Raw genomic sequence first — 20,694 nt, 5'->3', positions numbered from 1 at the left:
TGCACTTCCTGGGCTGAGGATTTTGGTACACCATGCTATCAGAGGTGCGGAAAGTCCTGAGCTGTTGTATGATCGTTCCTGATTGTACAGACTTCCCAAAGAAACTCGCTGGTGGTTGATAACAGGCACTGCCTGGAAATAACACCGTGGTGGCAGCCGTCTCGTGTTCTCGTGCCCAACGAGCAGCCTTTGCTGAACAGCAAAGCCAGTGGGAAAAATGTTTTCCCACTCCACTGCCATGTGCCGTGGAAACCCCCACTTGTCTCCCCCAGAGCTCTCCTTAAGACGATCCTCCAGTGCCAATGGCTTGTTCCTTGCCCACCATGGCTGCTCATGCCCAGACCCCTGCTGTTCCTCAGACTCAGGCCGAACGGATGGTGGGGTGACCCCGAAAGGCGTTTCTCACTTCCGTCCTTGGCTGGCACCGTGCGGGATGGTCCAGGATGGGGGGGAAGGAGCAGATCGGGGTTTTTTGGGTAGGGTCGGTCACCATGGCTCCTGGCAGGCTGCAGACCCCGCAGGGCCCGTCCCCAGCCGTGTCCCCCAGCCTGGCACCCCAGTGCCTGGGGGCTCCTGCGTGCAGGGGAGGGCGGTGCGGGCAGCAGGGACACCGGCGGGTCCACAGCCCCGGGGAACCACGTCAGGTACCGCCGGCCGTGCCAAAGTCCAGCTGCTTCCAGGCGCCCCGAGGGGCTCTCGCTGCCGGCCAGCGCCTACCCGGCCCGCAGGAGCGGATCCCCCTGACAGCGACCTCAAAGCTGGCGGGGAGCGGGGCGGCCGCACGGCCCCGGCCTGCACCGCAGGGAGCCGCGGGGGAGGGACGGCCCGCCCCGGCCGAGGGCCCCGTCATGGCGCCCGCCCCGCCCGCTCCCACCGCCCCGCGGAGGGCGGCCCGGGGGCGGTGCCGGGGCCGGCGGCGGGGCCTGCTCAGGTGCGGCGGGAGGAGGCGGGTCGGCAGCTCAGTGTGTCCTGTGCCGCCGCCATGAGTAGCGCGGAGCTGCCGCTCGGGGCCGGGCCGCGGGCTCAGCCCGCCTGGAAGCGGGAGATCCTGGAGCGGAAGCGGGCCAAGCTGGCCGGGGCGGCCGGCGGCGAGCCGGAGCCCCCGGCGGGGGAGCGGCTGGTGGTGGCGGAGAGCCTGGGCCCGCTCCGCGAGAACCCCTTCATGCGGCTGGAGAGCGAGCGGCGGCGGCTGCGGCAGGGGCTGCCCGGGCACGGCCCCGAGGCGGTGCGGCCGCTGCAGCAGCTGCTGGAGCTGTACAGCGCCGTGCCCGGCATCCGCACCATCCGCGCCGACAACATCCTCATCATCGAGTCCCAGCCCGACGCCGCCGCCTGCTTCGCCGAGGGGGACGCGGTGCCCGGCCGCCGCCGGGACCCGGCCGCCGCCTCCTCCTCCTCCTCCCCGCCGCGGCGCCCCGACCCGCTGCGGGAGCTGCTGGCCCGCCGGGGCGCCGCCCTCGCCGAGATCCGCGCTGACCAGGTCGTCATCTACGAGGCGACCGAGCCGCCGGAGCCGCCCGAGGCGGCCGAGCCGGGCACCGTCAGCCGCCTCCTGGAGAAGTTCGGGCAGCGGCCGCGGGGTCGCCGACGCCGCGGCGGGGAGGCGCTGACCGGGCCCGGGCCTGGCGCCGTGCCAGGCGGGGCGGCAGCCCCTCCGCAGGTGGGACCGGGCTCCCCCCGGGCCGGGCTGGCTGCTCCTCCGGCGGTGCCGGGCTCCCCCCGGGCAGGGCCGCCATCTCCGCAGGGGGCACCCGGCTCCCCTCGGGCCTCGGCGCCCCTCCAGAGGGGACCGGGCTCCCCCCGGGCCTCGACCCCAAAGGCGAGACCGGGATCTCCGCAGGCGGTGCCGGCCGCCCCCCAGCCGCTGCCGGCTCCCCCCCGGGCTGCCACCCCCGCAGCGGTGCCGGCCACCCCCCAGCCCGCTGTCCTGCAGCCGGCTTCCCCCCGGGCTCCGCTCCCCCAGCCCGCGGCCCCTCAGCCTCTCCCGGCTCCCCCCCGGGCTGTCACCCCTCAGCCTCTCCCGGCTCCCCCCCGGGCTGTCACCCCCCAGCCCGTGGCCCCCCAGGCAGCCCCGGCTCCCCCTCGGGCTGCAGTCCCCCAGGCGGTCCCAGCCACCCCCAAGGCCGCAGCTCCCCAGGCCAACTGCTTTCTCCACAAGATCGGCTCCAACTCCTTCACCGTCACCCCCCGGGGGCTGCCTGCTGGCAGCCGCGTCCCTGAGCCCGGCGCTGTGTCCGCCAGCTGTCCTGCACCGCCCAAGGGGCCACCAGTGCCATCTGCCAGCGCTCCCCATGCCAGAGCCAATGCCAGGAGGCCAAAGCCGGAGGAGGCTGAAGCGGCTGTGTCGCCCCCACCCAGTGCCACTCTGGCCCCCAGTGCCACCCGCTCCAGCCAGCCGCTTTCTGCCTCTGCCCCCCGGGCCGGAGGCTCCTTCGAAATCCACCCGGCCCCCAAGCCTGACTTGGCTGCCATCCCGGCCCATGACCTGCAGGCCCAGGCCCTGGCCAAGCTACGCCTGAATTCGCGCAATTCCTTCCTTTTTGTGCCCCGCCGGGAGGGCAGCCCGGCTCTGCCCCCGGCCCAGAGCGCCAGGCCGGGGCTGCCGCCACCCTCCTCCTCAGAGAAGGCACTGAAGGAGCCCCCGAGGGCTTCCGCCCCAGAGCAGGAAGAGCCTGTCGCTTCCCCACCGGCGCCTCTGGATCCGTTGGTACCTGTGACTTACATAGATGACATTGTGGAGCCAGACAGTGGGGAGCTTTCTCCCAGGGCCGGCTTGGCCGCGAGGACGGGGAGCTTGGCCGATCAGCCTGGAGGAGCCGGCCCTGACCTGGACATGGAGTTTTCCTCCGTGCCCATCTACAGACCACACTCTGCCCCCCACCAGAGGGGAGGCAGCACCTTCACCGTAGTGCCCAAAAGGAAGCCCGTTGCCTCGGGGCTGCAGACTCTCACAGATGCCAGCGGAAGGCCACAGTGGGAGGAAGAGGAGGAGGAGAGCAAAGGAAAAGGCAAAGCCGTGGAGAATGCTGACGGGCCCCAAGCAGGGCCGTCCCATAAAAAGCGCTACCCCACGGTGAATGAGATCGAAGTGATCGGGGGGTACCTGTCCCTGGAGAGGTCCTGCATGAGCAAGACGGGCTCCCGCCGCAAGAAGGTAACTGTCTGGGGTGCCATGGCGCGGAGCAGCCAGGCTGAAAGTAGCTCAGTACTACTTTTGGCTTGTCTTCCCTTGAGGCACCGGGTGGGAAGATGGCCAGGGTTTTTCTGGTCCATTTGAGAGCCAGAGGCTTGCCCTTGGGGAGTGGGCACTGGGTGCTGTTCCACCAAGTAGATGAAGGTGGGATATGACCTCTGATAACTGCAGGGCCTCTCCCACAGTCACTTCTTGGAGGTATGGTAACGGAAAGTAAAATATTTCTGGTATTTAGAAAATTGAGGTGAGTCACATGGTTTGAACAGCTGTGGACTTGCCCGCTCTCTAGCTCTGCTCGCTGTGTCTGTGGGTGTTGGACATGTTGATCTCCCCACAGTTGCTGTCCGGCTTGTGACAGTACGGTGGGCAGCATGGCACTGGCATCTTCCCTGCATTAGTGACCTATTGATAGAGGCTCAAGAATTAGGTCTTTGTTAGGCAGAAAGAGATCAGCAACAACTTAACTCCCCTTGATAGGATTATACCACCTGGCTGTTCGTTCTGGAGTCTCTGAAGATCTGTGAGACGTGGATTGCTCCAAGTGTCTTTGGAGCAAATGCCAGGTTTGCTCACTGCTTGGGATCTAACTTAGATCGTTGTGAGCCTTAAATTGAGAATTAATCTTTGTGTGGCGTGGTGAAATGCATCGGGATGTGATAAAGACGCAGTCATGCTGAAAGAGCGGGTTATTTTTGCTGCGCCGGAGGAGTAGGCGTGAATTGTTCAGCTCTGAAAGCAGCACGCTGAGGTGACAAATCCCGATTTCTAGGTCTGCAATGTGACATGTTTTTCCATAGCGGGAAGAGTTGTTTGACGTTCCGTTACTTAAATTCGACTAAATCTTTGACAGACTGAATCCACATGGGTGCCTGAGGCACTGAGCATTAGAATTTGAGGAAATCCTTTGAATAGAGTGCATGTCATTTAGAAGGGAGGCAGGGAGTGCTGTTTCTCGTGGCTTAGCATTGTTAAATTCCTTCGTAAGAGCACACAGTCTGTATTGATTGTGACTAATGCAGGTAGCAGATCTGGAGCGTGAGCACCATGAGATCCAGAATAAGCAAATAAGCAGGAGTGTTGATTCTCCTTCAGTGCTCCTGCAGTTTTTCCTTGTCCTCCTATAGGGAAGTGCTTGATCAGACTGGAATTGTTCTGCTGCTTAAATACCTGCTGCCTTGCACTCATATATTAGCTGTTTTCTTGGCTCTACTCAGTTCAATTTGGGGCATTAATTGGATTTACACCAAATCAGGTGTGTGGTATAAATGGTGAAAATATCAAGACAATGCATTACAGTTATGGGTACTCTTAGGGTGGAAACCTTGCGGGACAGACACTCTTAGATAAACCCAGCTTCTGATGCAGCCAGAGGAGCCGATTGCTCTGTGCAGGGCAGCAGCCTTGCTGGTAAAAGAATAAAACCTCAAATAAGCAAAACCAATTAACTGGTGTGCCGTGGAAGCCATCCTGAGCAGCACAAAAAGGAGAGAGGGAGGCGAAGACAAGGCTGGTGCAGTGACTGGATTGTTTAAGGTTGGTCAAACACTGGAACGGGAACCCGTCGGAGTAGTGGCATCTCCGTACTTGGAGCTATTTGAAACTTGCCTGGGGACACGCTTGAGCTACTGGTTGGGTCAGATCTGCTTGGAGCAGGAGTTTGGGCTAGAGACCTCCAGAGGTCCTTTCTCAACCTAAACCTCCATATAATTCTTTGAAATTGGTTAACAACAGTTTTGTCTGTTCAGTGTTGGATTTGTGTGACATTGGGAAGGTCACGTAGCTTCTCCGCCTGTGTTCTTATCGGCTTAATAGCATTAACTGTCCCACTCTGTAGGCACTCTGAAGATGAAGCGTGCTAAATACTGCAAGATGCGTATACAACTGTAACGGCGTTTGCTAAGAATTATACGTGGGGGATGTCCTGCATGGGAACTTGCATAAGATCTTGTTTCTGAGAGGTATTAAAAGGCAAGGGAGGAACTGCCCATGACATTGCAGAGCTCAGGAGGCTGAAAGAAATGGGAACCCTTCAGAAAATAGGATCTAGCTTAAGAAGAAGTAGTAGAGACACAAGTTTCTGGGTAAAATTAAATGTGACAATGTAGTGGGAGAAACACCAGGTTTTCTGTCAGTTCCGTTCCTGCTAGGGGTGGCAAGCATGGAGTTTGACTTTGTAGCTAGGGTTTAGAAGATGCTGATGCTGTAGCAAATGGAAAGATTTCTGTTTACTCTTAACCTAGAGGATGTTTGTGGCTTTTATTCTGGGTAATAAGGCTGAGTGTTGATGCCTGAAAAGGAAGGAGCTAGTATTAGGAAACATTCCTTGGTTTCTTCCCAAGAGATTGCTGTGTGTCGCCAAGGCAACCAGCCAAAAACAAGGGTTCTGTTTTGTAGACATGTCGGGGTTTTCAGAAACTTGATTTTGGCTGAATTGGGCAGAAGCAGACATTTCGTGTGAGCTGGAAGCTGCAGTTCTTTGGTAAAACCAATGTCCTTTTGTCTTCTGGGGGTCTCAAAATCAAACCTGATGCTGGTTTCACTGAGCAGCTACCAGGGTCTTTTGGGGTGATTCTCTCCAGGCAGACCTGCTGAGCCCAGCTCCTGCTGAGCATCTTCCTTTCCAAACCTTGTCTTGCATTTACTGACAGATCTTTAAGTATGCTCCAGGCTCAAGAAAGTGTTGTTTAGTGAGACTTTGATGACTTGGAAAACTTCATCCGCTTGCTGATGCCCAGCAGGAATCTGGGCGAGATAAACAGCAGGTCTAGCACAGCCTGGAAATGCTGTGTCCCTGCGGATTGGCGGGAGTTTGTACTTATAGCCAGGGCTAATGATTTATTAGGAGGGAGAGAAGCGGTTGTGATGGATAGACTGATTGTTTTGTGAGATGCAAATTGTGTTTTTCTTCAAATGCAGAAATTCGGCCTCCCTTTTCTGTCCCCTGATTGCCTGACTATGGTAGAGATGCCAGCAAAATGGAGCTCACTGGATCTGCGTCCTCTGATTCACATCCTCCATGACTTTTTGGAGTGGGAGGGTGGCTGGGGCAGGGTGGGATTGGGTTCCAGTGCCGCTCTGTCTGCACGGAGGTAGCTCCAGCCCCCTGCTCTTAGCTGTGTGGCTGCAGGACTTGACTGCTGTGGCCTGAAGGATGCTGCTGGTGTTTAAGGCCTTTCAGGAAAAATAGTTTTATTGCTCCTTCCAGACGCTTCAAATATTTGAAGCAGCTGTTTGTTTTGGGGTTGGAGCTGGATCTTGAGCTGATGAGGGAGAGAGAGAAATGCTGTTCCTGCGTCAGAATAAAAAATGGCTTCCCAGCTCTCTTGTGCAGCTAGAGCTGCTGTGGTGGGACAGACGTCGTTCAGCCAGGGCTGTGAAGGTGAACATGGGGTTGTGTATGGTGGGACACGGTCAGGATCTGCAGGTGGAGGGCAGAGGCCCAGCTGTGCTTATCCTGGGGACCTGGCTGCCTGTGTTGGCAGGGAGTTTGAGCTCTTATCCTCCTACAAGTGTTAAGATGTCCTTCATGACTGTTCATCCACTCTGTGGCTGTTTTGAGACCTCTCCAAGCGTTATCACAGTTAGTTCAGATAAAGCAGTGGGAGTGCGACTTCAGTTTGAAAACTAGGTGAACGTTTGCAGCTTTGAATGGATGTTCTGGGTTTCAAGCGGAGCTGCTGGAAGAGGCTGGCTGAGCTGTCACCTCTCATGGCGAGGACAGGATACGTGTGCAGTGGTGGAAGGAGACCTACTGACCTTTATTCTAAGTGGGGAGTTGGGGAGAGGATGCAGAGCGCTGTCAGTGACCTCTGTTCAGTGCTCATCTTCGTACTCTGTTATTACAGAAGCAGTAAAGGCACTTCAGCCTGACAGCAGCCCCAGGAGGAAGGGAAGGCTTTGCTGCAGGATGTGGATCTTTGGGATCTCGGGGGATAAGATCTAGCTTGGCTGAGCTAACAAGAACCAATCTTGGTTTGGTTACCTGCCAGAATAACCTACAATAAAGTTGTCAGCAAGATAGAAATCTAGGTTTCTGTCAAACACGTGACTGGCATGTTGGAGCGAGTGATTGGAAAGGACTGCCGACTGCTGAGCCAGCTGGGGGCCTGTCTTTAGGCTTCGTGTTCCCATACTGTTGGAGGCTGGACTCTGCCGTGAAGGTCCTCCATGTACAGAATTTGCCCCAACTGTGCTCCTTCCTTATGTCTGGTCGCTTCTGAAGTTCATCCCAAGACACAGTGTTTGTCCCCTCCAGGACCAGGTACCTTCTGGGGGTCGTGCAGGAGAGATGACTTCTGGCCCGGCCACCCAAAGTCCTGTAAATAACAGGACTTGAGAGCCAACAGACATTAGGTTGTTGATGGTTTTAATGTTTTTGGCTTGTCACAGTTGGCAGGTTGAGTGCTGGAAGGTGAGCTGCAGCCTTGTGTGAACAGGTCTCACAAGAACAAGGTTGGTGGGATCCAAACAGTCTTCAAAGACGTTCAGCTGAAGCTGAACTTTAAAACGTTCCAGCTTAGGTGCACTTTAGCATGGTCCATTTTCTAACCTTTTCAGCTGCATATAATGCCTGAATATGGCTTCCAAATGCCCACTTAAATGTCTGTTAAAAATATTTTCTAAACATCCCTTAGCTTTTCATCATGGGCAGGATCGGGCAGCAGTTTTGTTGGTGTAACCTGTTGAACTTCTTGCTCTGTAGCTTTCCATCTGTTCAGTTCTGCTGGAGATGGTCTCCTGTGAGAACCAGGTGTAGGCTCGAGATGCTGGCAGGGATGAACACTTCCAGCTATTGCCCAGACCTGTTTGGAGCAAGTCTGCACAGCGTGGAATCTAAATACCTGTGACTGCCTGAATTTTTATTTTTTTTTGCAATGTTTAACACAAGTAAAGTAACCATAACACAAATAAATTAACCTGGTGGTAGAAGCAAAAATCTCTCTGCAAAAGTTACATAGATTCCCGTGTCTCTGTGTTTTGGAGGGATCAGGACAAAATTTGTGTTATTAGCTCTCAGAGCGCTGTGTGTTCCTGTTCTATTTTCTGTCTCGTGGCTGTGCTCTGCGGGGGCAAATACATCTGCCACCTTTAAGGAGAGGCTGTAATACGTATCTGACATGGATGTATTGAATTTTTGGTAGATGAGGTCAGCAGTGACAAGTCCCACTCAGAAAATGCATGCCTTAGATGATCAGGCGTGGTTCCTCCCCTGCGGAAGTGATTTCCACTAGCTGTCAGATGTGAGCAGGCTGTTTCACCCAGACAGCGCAATTTCCCTGCCCTTTTCTAATTCTGCTGACTTTAGTCTGTGCTGTTGATGGCCGCAGACTCTAGAACCCAGGATCTTATTGCGGTTTTAGTCTTTAAACCACCTCAGAAGTTGCACCTGAGGCTGTCGGTGGGGTGGTAGGTTGTGTTTTGTTTCCCTGCAGCCTGCCAGCTCCTTGAAGTGCTGGTACTTTGTTGTACTAAACCCCTGGCAGAGCAGATGAGTCGTATTTATCTCATCTCTGTAGTGGGAAATTTTCTACGACTCGGATTCTCCATCGCCTGGTGCCGCAGCGACAGTCTGAGCTGCTCCCAAATTCCCCCTGGTTCTCTTCCTCCCGCCCCCTTCTTGCCTGCTGCTGTCGGCAGTATGGGGAAAGGGACAGAAGAGCTAAAATAGAAACTCTTACGCAAATAAGAGACGAGGCTGCCTTTGAAGCTGGTTAGGACGTGCCCAGGGCTCAGCCCGCCCCGGAGCTTGAGAGGAGATTTGGAGTGCTTTGTACTCTGAATTCTGATCATGTGGATTACAGTTAACATTATCTTAATTGGTTTTCTTAATCTGTGGACCAGATTGGAGATGGTTTATAATTTCCCTCCATCTCAAGTATTTAGCTTGTCTTGGGTTTGGGTTTTCCTCCCCCCTCTGCTTTTTCCAGTACATGGTCAGTCACGGTGTTGCTGAGAAGGGCTGAGGAAGTACAGGCAGGCAGGCTAGGGGAGAAGTGCTGCTGGTTTGTGTTATATGTAGGAAACGGCAGGAGAAATTGAAATGTTTAGTTTCTAGGTTCAGTAGCAGTAAAGGAAATCTCAGTAAGAGCTGCTGCAGCAGCATCTCCTTCATCTCTGGGGTTCTGCTCGCTCCTCTTCTGAGTGAAACCTGGGCAATTTAAAATCTATTTATAAACCCAGACTCTTCATTGTGACTGCAGTGGGACGTGGGTATGCCACGAAACTGTAACCGTATCTCTTTGGACAGTTTGTGTAGTAAGAGTCATGTGAAGCGTCTGTATCACACAGAGAAACTTCGCAAACATCCTGGGAAAATCTGGACTGAAGGAACTTGGTGCTGATGTTTTCTGAGAAGTGCCCTTCAGATGATCTTGGGAACTCGGCAGGATGGAGCTGCTGTTTCGTAGGCGCTTGGACTAGCTGAAGAAAATATCTCAGAGACTATGAGAGCAAACTTCTTGCATCCTTAGGGAAATTGTATAGCTTGCAGCTAGGGAAAATGCAAGTCTGAGGGCATATTTGTAACCCCCATGGTGAACTTGCTGCATTTAATCACTTCTCTTCAAGGAAGTATCTTTTGCATATCAGTAGTACAGAAAAAGGGCAAGAGAGATATGAACTCTGTTGTGCAGGTAATAGTGTTCATGTCACTGAAGCCTTTTGGTCTAGAATAAGCTCCTTGCCAGGCTGGGAAGTAATTATCTTCCCAGTATTTCCTGGGAAATGATGCTCCATCTGTCCCATTCCAGCTGGAGATGGTTCACTTTCACCAAACCAAGGTATTTGCTTGGACTGCTCCGGTCAGTCTTGGTTACGCAGAAATGTTTGTGAGTGGCATCTCCCAGCGCTGCACCGCGTTGTAGACACAAATTGTAGGCTTGGAGTTGCCTGTAAAGCAGAATCCTCTGCTGTTTGGAGTTTTGTATGTTGTTTATGAAGATACAATTAGTGCCAAGACTCGGTATCTTGTTTGTGCCTGCTCTCTTTGTGTATTCAGATGAGATCCATTTCGTATATGTAGGGAGATTTGTCCAGTTCCTGTGGGCCAAGTAAGTAATACTTGAATTGCTTGTTAAACTGTGGCAGGCTCTGGCTCCTCTGTGCGCAGATGTGCGAAGGAATGAAGGGGTCCCTGGGTGAATAGCTGCTTTGTAACGTCTCGGACTCCATCTGCCCTGTGGTTGTTTGGGCGCTGAATCTTCTTGTCCGACACTGTCAAGGGAAGAGTTAACAAAGCTGCCTGCCCTGCCATGCTCTCTGGGACTGTCCCTACCCTGTCATTTCTCATCAGGAATTTGAAACTTCCCTGTGTCTTGCACAAGGAGTTTAATATTTCGAATCTCCATGCATTGCTCCTATCTACCATGTGCTTCAGCATATTGATTACACAGAGCTGGCTTTGTGGGTTGCCTTGTAAATGGAGACTTTCTTTTGCCTTGTGGCTTGGGAGCTGGGACGTGATCCTGGAGGCAACCTCTCCTTTGCCAGTGACACAGTGCTTCCTTGACATGCTGCTGCTGTAAATCTTCTAGCTCTATTCAGTAGCTAAGTCTGTGATGCAGTTAATTGTTGAGCAAAACTCATTGTTACTCTTGGGAAACACGTGTTGGAAAAGCACGATCAAGTGAGCTTATGGTGGAGCAGCCAACTCCTGTGCCCCAAAACTCTTCTTTTTTGTACAGAATGACAGAAAAGTACATTTCTGAAGTGCCATCTGCTATTTTCTGGGCATACTTAGGTTGTTTCAGCCATAGCAGTACAGGGCTAATCTGATGTAGGAACCAAGTCTCAAGTCCCCCCAATTCCTCTGGGTACCTGTCAAGGGAAAACCCTTTTCATCCAGTGTCAGGAAAGGTTTTAGAGGTACAAAAGCTCTTTTATCTTCTCCCGAATGACAGCAAATGCCTTGGTAATGTGTTGATGCTACTGCAGCCCCCAGGGTGCTATTCCAGGCTGCTGTGCTAGAGATTGTGCCTGCAGTTATCCAACAATTTGGGCTGACACATGCCCATGTTTTCAGGACAAGTACAGGCATGTAGATAAGCTCATTGCTAACTCCAATGAAATGGCTTATTTCCCCCCCAAATCCTTTATCTAGAAGTTTCAAAGAGAAAACTGCATTGCATGAGAGTTGTCTAGATCATTGACTTCGGGCTGTAATGAAAAAAAGGGAAGGTCCCCGCAGAGGTATGCAGTTTAGGAACTGCTCCTCCACCTCCTTTTACTAAATTTGCTGATCTGTGAGAATGGTCAGATGGAAAGACCAGGGGAAACCCTTTGGGGATCTTTGTCCACCGAAAAATACCTGCTTCTACCCTCTGTTTCCAGTCTCACAAGCAGTTATTTGTCTGTGCAGGGACCTTCCCTCTCACCCCATGGCAGTGTGGAGCTCGGAGGTGGGAGGTTGTTCGGTGTTAAGCGACCTTCCTCTTCACGCTGGGCAGAGCCTCCACCAACCTACCGAATGGATGTTGGTGCTTCAGGGGCTTTTCTGCCCGGCTTGGGATGCTGTTTCTTGCAAACCTCTGTGGGATGTTCTGTATCAACAGCCTTGCTGATGCACTCCCAGCTGTCTGCTGCTGCAGCTCTCGGGTATCTGGTGTGATGTCTTGTGCTTTTGTCTCACTGACCAATTCTTTAGACAACCAGTGCAGCAACAAATGCGGCAAAGCTCAATGTAAGACTGCACTGAAGCACAAGGTGATTTTTCTTCAAAACGCTCATTTCTGTCCATGCTTGTTCTGTCAGTGATTTCCAGCACTCTCTTTTGTATTCATGATGAATTGTTATCCACCCTTCCTGCCGAAACCCTCCTGCTGCTGTTGCTGAGAAAGGAGGAGGAGGCCTTTGGCTGCCCAGGTGTGAAAAGCTGTTAAACCAGCTGCTCTCAGTCACACCCAGCAGCTCGCGTGTGTCCTAGGGAGTCAGTGCGGTCCCTAATTTTTGTCATTTCAGGATTATATTGCCTGGGGAGAGAGGATGGTTAAAGAAAATTAGTACCTGAAAAGAGCAAATCTTGATCCCTGGTGCTACTCAGCTGTTGGGATCTTGTGAAATACCTGGGTAGCATAACTGCATTACTGAAAAATTGCTATGTCCCTCTTACTGAGTCTCTGCAGCAGGTTTGGAAGTGCTGGAGACACCGTGTGATGTTAACAGGGGCAGGAATCGACTCCAGCTTGTGCTTCACGACTTGCCATCCCATCCGGCTCCTCTGCACGCTGAGCAGGGACGGCGGTGGTGCCCCGTGCAGCCTCCTGCGAGAGCCCTGGGTTTGGGATGTGGCTGTTCACGATCGCTCTGTGGCGAGGGGGAAATGGGCTCAGTCATTTTTAGTCCCATCGTAGGCTGCTCTGATGGGGATCGATATGCTGACTCCAACTCTTCTTGCTGGAAAATAGTTAAAAGGTGATTTCCCCCCTCCCCCCCCTTTTTTCTTTTAATGCCTAGAACAATTTGTTTTCTTACTATTATAAGGTGAGGATTTGGCATGCCAAAGAGGTTCCTGTTTAAGAGGTGTAAAGCACCCTACATTATCATGTAGGTGGCTTTGCCACACCTGCCTAGAAGCAAATGTGATAATGGGTGGAGAAGAGAAAAGCCACACTAAAGAGATTGCTTCTGGAGCTGAGGATGCAGATTAACCCCATGGTTTGCTCCCCAGACTTAGAGTGATAGCCCTGGTTTGGGAGAAGCCATGGGGTGTTTGCTGTCTCATTAACTGCAGAGTCTTGCAGACTCTCCCACTGCAGCTTTTGGTGGCAAGGTGTCTGCTGACTTTCATTGTTCACGTCCCAGGTTGGTTTCTGTAAACTGGTTATTTTTATTTCTAATGTGTCTCTGTACATGGGGACTCTTTCGGTGTTGGTCTGGCTGCAGGCTGGGTCCTGACAGCCTGCATCCCCTGAAACAAGGTTCTTTGGTTTTTTTTTTTTTCTTTGCCAAGTAAGCCCTGTATGACTACTCAGGTTTACGCTCATTGGGCAATGTTTACCCTGGCTTCTCTTTTCTGGGTACTCTATTACTCATTACTGTTCAAATCCTAGCAAATAAATAAATGGTTTTTGCTATGGCAACAAGAATCTGGTGGCTGAACAGCACAATATTCCCTGAAAAGCCTGCCTTATTCTTCCCAGGGTGGCTCTGATTGCTGGGCAGAATATTAATATATAGATATATGGATTTGGGCTGGACCCTGTTTTGGGGGACAGTTCTGGGTGAAGCATTCAGCTGACCAAATAGTGACAAATCGCTGCAAACATCCACAGCGGAAGGGTGCGAAATTCTTCCTTTCCACAACTGGGAGCTGCTGCTGAAGGAGAAAAGGGGGGGAACCACTGCTGAGAGACGATGAGCAGAGTTCTCTGGCTGGGCTCGAGTGTGCCTGGCTCTTCTGGGATACAGTTTTCTTCTAAAGAAAATGCTCCCTGTCATTTGTGTTTCCATAAAAGTCTATATGGTCTGGCAAGGGGCTGCTGGCTGTGCAAACCTGTTGTCTGTGCCGTTCATTACTAGGCTCTTGGATTTTTCTTTTTATATGGTTCCTGGGACTGAATCTGCCCATGTTCCCTATGCACAGTGCTCAGTTCTGCTCGATAGCCGCTCGGAGGGTTTCTTCAGGCAGCTATGTTGACCCATGTGTCCCCTAGTTTTGCCTAAGTTTCCCTCCATCTTCTCTTGGATCAAGTGGAGCTGCTTTGTGCTTCCCTGAAACCGCCCCGTGCCTGGGGAGGGGAGCTCGCGTGGGGAGCCCGGGCGATGCCACAGCGGGTTTATCTCTTTGGGTTTTGGGGCTCTTGCTCTGCACGGGCAGGGTTGACTGAGTGCCCCGGGGGGTGTGGAGGTGTGGGGAAGGCGGCCGCTCGTGTGGAGCCTGTTCACCAGAGTCCGACCCTGTGCCAGCACCCGGTTGTTCCTCTGGTGTTTGCTTTGCCTGGGTGCGTCCGAGTGCTTTATTATAGAGCGGCCGTAGGGCTCTTCCTGCTTCTTGGCAGCAGCGTGCAGGGTGGGGAGATGTTACTGCAGAGCAAGCCAACATGGGGGTTTTTGCAGGGGGGGTGTGTGTATGTGTGTGTGTTTGCACCAAGGTGGCCTCACGCCAAGCAGGACTGCCTGGTGTCAGCCTTCGTGTAGGCTGCGCTGGCCCAACCGGAGGTGTTGCTGAAGCAGCAAATTATCTTTGTTAGGAGCTCTCCCCCGGGCTGGCACCACTATGGTTAATGATTGCTCTTTCTGAACAGCTTCAGCATTGCCTCCTGCAGCATTGCGGACTCTCTGTAGCAGGTACCCGAGTAACCCCGCTGGCAGAGCGTGCTGCAGGACACCCGGCTCCAGGGAGCGAGCCTGGTCCCAGTCGAACTGGCTGTGGGCAAGTGGGAGCTGCTTTAGTTCAGGGCTTAGGCTGGGCTCTTTTCTACTCTTTGGTTTTATTCCCTGGTGAGGCTGTTTACTCCTCCTGCACTACACGCAGCTTTAGTCCAAATTGGACTCAAAGTAATTTTTCGTAGAGATTTCCTCCTGATAGCAGAAAACCGGGAAAACTTAGTTCCATCTCTGAAGCTTAAACTCTAAAACCAAGGCACAACTCTCCTGTCCCCTTTATTTTTCCGTGTTTAGCCAAGTACTTCTTGCCCTTCAGCACAGTTTCCAGCACTGGTAAGCAGCCTGTATGCAATGTCTGGTTCTGGGATAGCTTCTGAGCTTCCAGAAGCCCTGGGCACCTCCGCCCTTGTGGCCTTCGTGCCTGGCAGCATGGCTTGTCCCCGCAGTACAGACGCCACATTGTGAGTGGTCACTGCCTGCTCCGCTGGCTGGCTCGGATCAGGGAGCATCTAGGTCAGCAGCAGGGGTAAGAAATTCAGGGAACAGCAACTGGGATGCTCTCATCTTCAGGGCCATTTTATTTCAGCCTCTTTTCTCTGAAATATAATCACTCCTCTCGCCATGTATCATCTGGAGAAGGTCAGAGCAGCTCTGGCCAGGGCTGGGACAGGGAATGGGGAAAGGCAGCTGGTTGCCTTCTCCGCTATTTCCATCCTATCTTCTCCTGGGAGCATGGGGAAGGGAGCCAGCCTGTGTCCGAGGTACATCCCGAACTCAGGCAGAATAGCACAGCTCCATCATGCTTATTTGCAGCGCAGAGGAGGCGGTAGGTTCTCTGTTACCTGGGTTTGATTCAAGCTCCCCTCGTTGCTTTTCTGAAAAGCAGCAGTAAAATGCTCACTGTCTTGCCCCAGCACTCCTCTTGGAGCCCCGTATGACCCACATAGCTCCAGTGTGTCTGTCTGTGGGCAGCGCAGGATAACACAGCAGCAGGGTGGCTCCTGCTCGCTGTGGTCTGCAGGCTCTGGCCTCTGCAGTTGCAGGTTTGGCTTCAGAAGACCCCGTTGGCAGCAGCAGCACCGCACCGGTGCTCCGTGTGCAGGAGATGCAGAGAGGCGGCTGCTGCTATTGCAAGAAGAGATGCATCTGGGCAGCATGTGTGGTGGCGTTGGTAGCTGCTTGGGGCCAGGTGCTGTTTCTCAGCCTGTGGGGTATTTTGTATATGAGGGAAACTGCAAATATGGCACATGGGGCAAATGTGCTGCGTTTTCTTCTTGCCACTTATTGCACAGCATCAGAAGAGATCTTCTGAACCATCCAGCTCCTACCGCCTGTCACAAGCAACCACGTCCTTGTAATTTTGTTCATAACCCTATTGGCTCAATTTTAATTGTAGTTAGAAGTAAAGGGATCACAACACCCTTTTAGGCAGCTGCTCCTGACCCTTGATCCGTGTTGGCTAGATACTTCCCTACTTTTGGCGTAAATTTATTCCTGGCAAGCTTATCCTCCTTGTTTGTCTGTTACATGCTGGCATCAGCAGTTCTTCTCTGCTCCCTGGTGTTTATTTTCTTGGTGTACTTACAAAGAGCTATTATGCTTTTTCTCAACCTTCATTTTTACTAGTGTGAGCGGGCTGAATCTCTTCACCTGTGGAGATGACTCATAACTAGATCTTCTAAGTAGAACAGTGGATAATGATTAGGACGTGTAAAGCTGCAGGGGAACAACCCCTTCCCTCAGCTTTTCCTTTCAACTTGGAAGAGGACATCTGGAGTTACTGTGTCTGGATTTGGGCATCCTGCTACAGGAGGGATGCAGAGAAACTGGAGCAAGCCCAGCGGAGGCTACCGCAGTGCTCCTGGGGCTGGAGGAAACGGCACACGAGGAGAAGCTGAGGGAGCTGGTTCGTTCAGCCTGGAGGAGAGAAGCGGGGGAGTCTGGTTGCTGCCTCGTACTACCTGCTGGGTGTTAGAGGGAGGATGAAGCCAGGCAGTCCCTCTTTCCAGTGGAAATGCCTTGCTTTATTCTGGGTTTATTTAAGCAGCATCATGATGATGATTACGGTCCTGTAGGCAATCCAGAATTTTCTTTCTCAATTATTCACAGGTGATGAACTTCTCTTAGAGCAAGGGTTGGTCTTAAACATCATCCCATTTCTAGTGTTCTTGCTCTCTAGTTTTCTTCGTGACTCATAAAATTTTGTTTTTCCCTTGATTGACTCCAATGTTTGAGTTGTCTTCACTTCTTAGTCTCCCAGTTACTGTGCAAAGGTCATTAGTGAGAATGCTAAATAAAACTGCTTTCAAAACAGAACCTTTAAGGGCCTCCCACTTGTCCAGTATTTTCCCTCTCTGCTACCACCTGTTACCACCTCTCCTTTAGCTGCTTCCATCTCTTTACTTCTGGTATTAAGCCCTGTTTCTATCTAGCTTAAACAGTTTTTTGCCAGGATGCCCTCCCAAAAATGTAGTCATGATCGCTGATATTTTTGTTGTCTAGAGCATGGGTACAGAAATGAGTTGGCAGGCATTAGCAATGTTGCCTTCCCAACATGTGGATGCTTTCCTTTCTTCCTTGGCAACACTGATCCCTCTTGAGGGACGTGCTGGCAGCTCCTCCTGGTTGCTGGGCATCACTGTTGGATGATGGCAAAGTATGTACCGGGGCAAAAAGTAAGAGGTACTCTGGACCTCTTGGCCTCCTGCCTCCATCCCATTGATTTGGTTATCTGCTTTTGTGGTTTCTCTCAGCGTGGTATGAGATTGGGCAAGGCACATAGAGAAAGGTGAGGGGCTATGCCATGGCTCCCTTAAACCAGGTGGAGCCCTGGGGTGGGAGGTGGCCTTTGCCAAAGCAAGCGTTGGGATCAATGGTTTCTTGTGCTGCTTTCTAATAATACTCCTTTGCTGTTGTCTAGATGAAGATCTCTTTCAATGAGACAAGTTTGCAGACTATGTTTGAGTACCCATCAGAGAGCTCACTGGCAGAAGAGGAGGAGGAGGAAGAGGAAGGAGAAGGACATGCTTCTGAAACAGAGGAGGACAAATCTTGCACCTTTTACATTCCACGCCCAAATAGCACTTTGCATCCCAATACACCTAACTCAGGTGAGTGAGGCATGGTGCTGGTGCTGTGGGGCTACTGGTGGTGTCTGACACCATCCACATTTCCTACAGACCGTTATGGGGTTCCATGCAGGTGGAAATGCTAACGGAGGTGACCCCTGAGTCTGGCTTAGTGGGGACAGGGCTCCAACCAGTACAGGGAACTGCAGATGGGCAGCTTCCATGCTGTCCCTGCCAGGATCTTGATCCCACCTCCTTTTCGGATGGTGAGAAATACTTATGTCAGCTTTGTCCTTCCAGCAGATTTATCCAGCTACACCCCAAAGCACTCCGTGAAGTTCAGCGAGTGGCAGGAGCAGAAGTATGAGGAGATGCCTGCCACAGAGGGACCCCTCCCAAAGGAAGCTGATTCCCACGGGAGCCAAGTCATGGTGAGACTTTAAATAAGCAGGATTTGGCTTTGTCCTGCTCTGCTCTTATCCGGTGCTTGGGTTGGTCTGGGATGGTGGGATGGGATGTGCCTTCCACTGAACACCTGTGTTTGTGTTTGCTGCCCAGGACGGCGTGCCGCCATCACAAAGGGATCAACATGAGGCCCCACTGTCACTAGCAGACCTGCCTCTCCCCGTCCCTGTAACGGAGACTTAGGGCAGCTGGCGCACTTTGTACTCCAGGGCATGTTTGGAGGGGGGAATTAAAATGTGCCCCTTAGCCCCGGGCAAGGTGCCAATACAGTCTTCACTGCCCAAAGGTGTGGGTACTCGTTTGCTTTGGATTTGATGACACGCCTCCATGTCAACTCTGCTTTCTCCACAGCTCACCCCAGCAGAGAAGGGTGGACTCTCCGATTTCAGCAGCGAGCCCGCTCTGTATTTTTGATTGCTCCATCTTCTGGCCTGCAGCAGCGGCTGCTGGACAAAACGTGTCAGTGCACCTTCCGAATGCCCATGCAAGCACCATGGACATAAGCTTCTGGGTCCCTCCCTCACCACGGTTTTTGTTGGATCCTGATGCCAAGGATGGACTAGATGCTATCGGGCATCTTCGGAGAATATTTGCACTGGATTCTGGGACCTAACTACTACTTTTAAGGCATATGATTTATTCTACTTGTGGCCTTGCATATTCCTTGTTCAAGATCAGCTGCCGATTAGGCAAGCATCTTAAGAACAGTTGTGTAATCCCGGGATGGATGTAGACTCTCTCAGTGCTTATCTGACTCCACTCATCCAGGCACTGTACGAGGTCGGGATGGCTTTTGTAACACTTCTCTCGTCAGAGGCCCCAGTGAAGAACGGTTCTGGAGTGGGAGCATTGGGAGTACCCGGGCAGTTAGCTGGATTCACAGGAGTGGTTGTGATTTGACAGCTAGATTGGGTGTCAGTTTGGAAAACCACTGGAGGCTCATGGTTTGTTCTCGGCATGTTTCTGGGTCTAGTTTCACTGAACCATCATGGAATTAATGTGCCAGTTACGTTTTTGTGAAGGAAGCTGAACGCACTGTGTGAGGGATGGGAAGGGGAATAAATGCCTTTAGCTTTAGGGGTCATTTTTGCACTGATCTGTAAAGAAGTGTCCAGACTGGCTTGAGCCTCTTGAAGATTCCCAAACATTGGCCATAGCTTTGGTCTGTCCATACCCAACGCTGGCGTCCAGTCTCCAATAACCGCTGATTCTACCTTAGTTTGCCAGTTCCTCTGTGTTGCTTTCTTCCAGCATCTAACAGGGCCAGGCCCAAGATTTATCTGTCTTGGTTGGCAGGGAGGCTTCCTTCTTGCCATGCTCGCTTCGCTCCTCTAATGCAAAGTACAGGAGGGCTGTTTCACTCCTTTCTTCTGCAGAACTTGAACAAGGAATATGTTTTCTTTTTTTTCTAGGATTTTTATAGTTCTATTGTAATTGTTTAATGCAGCCAATATGCAAAAGAATCTGCTAGACTCTTCCATGTAAGTTTTCTACTACTGTAAACTCAGGGTCAAAATTGCACTCTGGAAAGGATGGAACACTGCTGCTAATGTGATTTGTACTTCTGGGATTAAAAGAGATGTGGTTGGAATAGATAACAGCCTCTTTGGGCTTTATGTGAGTGGTACTCCAGCATGTGGCTCTATCCAAAGGAACAGGGTGGTATCTTTGATACTTCTGTTGGTTTGTCTACTATATATAGACGATGAACGTTTAGTCAAGCTGACACTGGTCTATGAACTGAAAATGCTCTGCATACCTTGCATTTGGTGTATATTTTAGCAGCAGGAGGAAGGTTGTTCTGCTGAAACATACAATCAGGAGTAAATGTTAGGACATACCTACTTCTAGGTGTTCTCTTCTGCTCCCGGTGCCTAAATATTTCCAGAAAGATAATGAAGAAAGAAAGAAAAAAAAAAAAGATACTCATCAGCTAGTTAAATGTTGGTTGGAGGGGCCACAAAGGAAGACTTTCCACCTCTTTGCACTAACTGGAGATCTGCTCCCCGTGTGACCCCCCAGGAGCAGCGTGGCTGGCAGCACATCTGCCTGTGACACGACACAAGCACACTGGAAAGAGCAGTCAATCCCACGTGCTACGGCTTCTCCCATTAATGCAATCCTTCAGGACGAGATGCTGAGACTGGGGTAGAATGAGGAGAAATGCAGGACTGCCAGTGACTGCTAGATTTAAGGGATGAGTAAGTTATCAGATATGTGGAGTTAAACACTGAGTAGTGCCCGCAGCCAGTAGCTCTGCACACAGCCGAAGGAGATCAGGGACTATGAAGAAAAGGTTACGCACAGCTTTCCTAGCAGAAAAGATCCCAGTGAGCATCTTCACTGTGGAAAAGCTCAGGCCAGTTTAAGGCAGCTCTATCTCTAGATTTGCAACTTAAAATACATGCAGGTGGTAAAGCTGCTTGCAATTTGCTGCTTGCAATTAAAGTTAGGGACAAGGTGTCTGAATTAGTCCTGACTCTGTTCTGCTACAGATCAATGAGGAATGCTAAAGCCAACAATACCCTGCACCTTGTTCCACTGCCTTCAGCCAACTGAAACGCCGCTCTGGTACTCTGCGTGCTGTCCTCCATGAATTGGCTCTGCCTACAACTTCTCTGGTTAGGACAGGCTCAGTGGAGGTGT

General features: G+C 52.0%; 1 protein-coding gene across 2 annotated transcripts; it reads left to right on the top strand.

The window, feature by feature from the left end:
* Window positions 1–861: 861 nt before the first annotated feature.
* Window positions 862–19,646, top strand: TPRN (taperin). 2 transcript variants are annotated; one of them, XM_075772812.1, is made up of 4 exons: window positions 862–3,154; window positions 17,436–17,625; window positions 17,884–18,014; window positions 18,400–18,602. In XM_075772812.1, the coding sequence occupies exons 1-4, from the start codon at window positions 983–985 to the stop codon at window positions 18,460–18,462; spliced, it is 2,556 nt and encodes an 851-aa protein (XP_075628927.1). In that variant the 5' UTR covers window positions 862–982; the 3' UTR covers window positions 18,463–18,602. The 2 variants fall into 2 exon arrangements, with proteins under 2 accessions (XP_075628927.1, XP_075628926.1); XM_075772811.1 differs by having other exon boundaries at window positions 894–3,154; window positions 17,887–18,014; window positions 18,400–19,646.
* The last annotated feature ends 1,048 nt before the right edge of the window (window positions 19,647–20,694 follow it).

The sequence above is a fragment of the Balearica regulorum genome, chromosome 20, assembly GCF_011004875.1.
Source record: "Balearica regulorum gibbericeps isolate bBalReg1 chromosome 20, bBalReg1.pri, whole genome shotgun sequence".
Taxonomy (NCBI): Eukaryota; Metazoa; Chordata; class Aves; order Gruiformes; family Gruidae; genus Balearica; species Balearica regulorum.
This window is presented reverse-complemented; position numbering and strand designations above follow the sequence as displayed.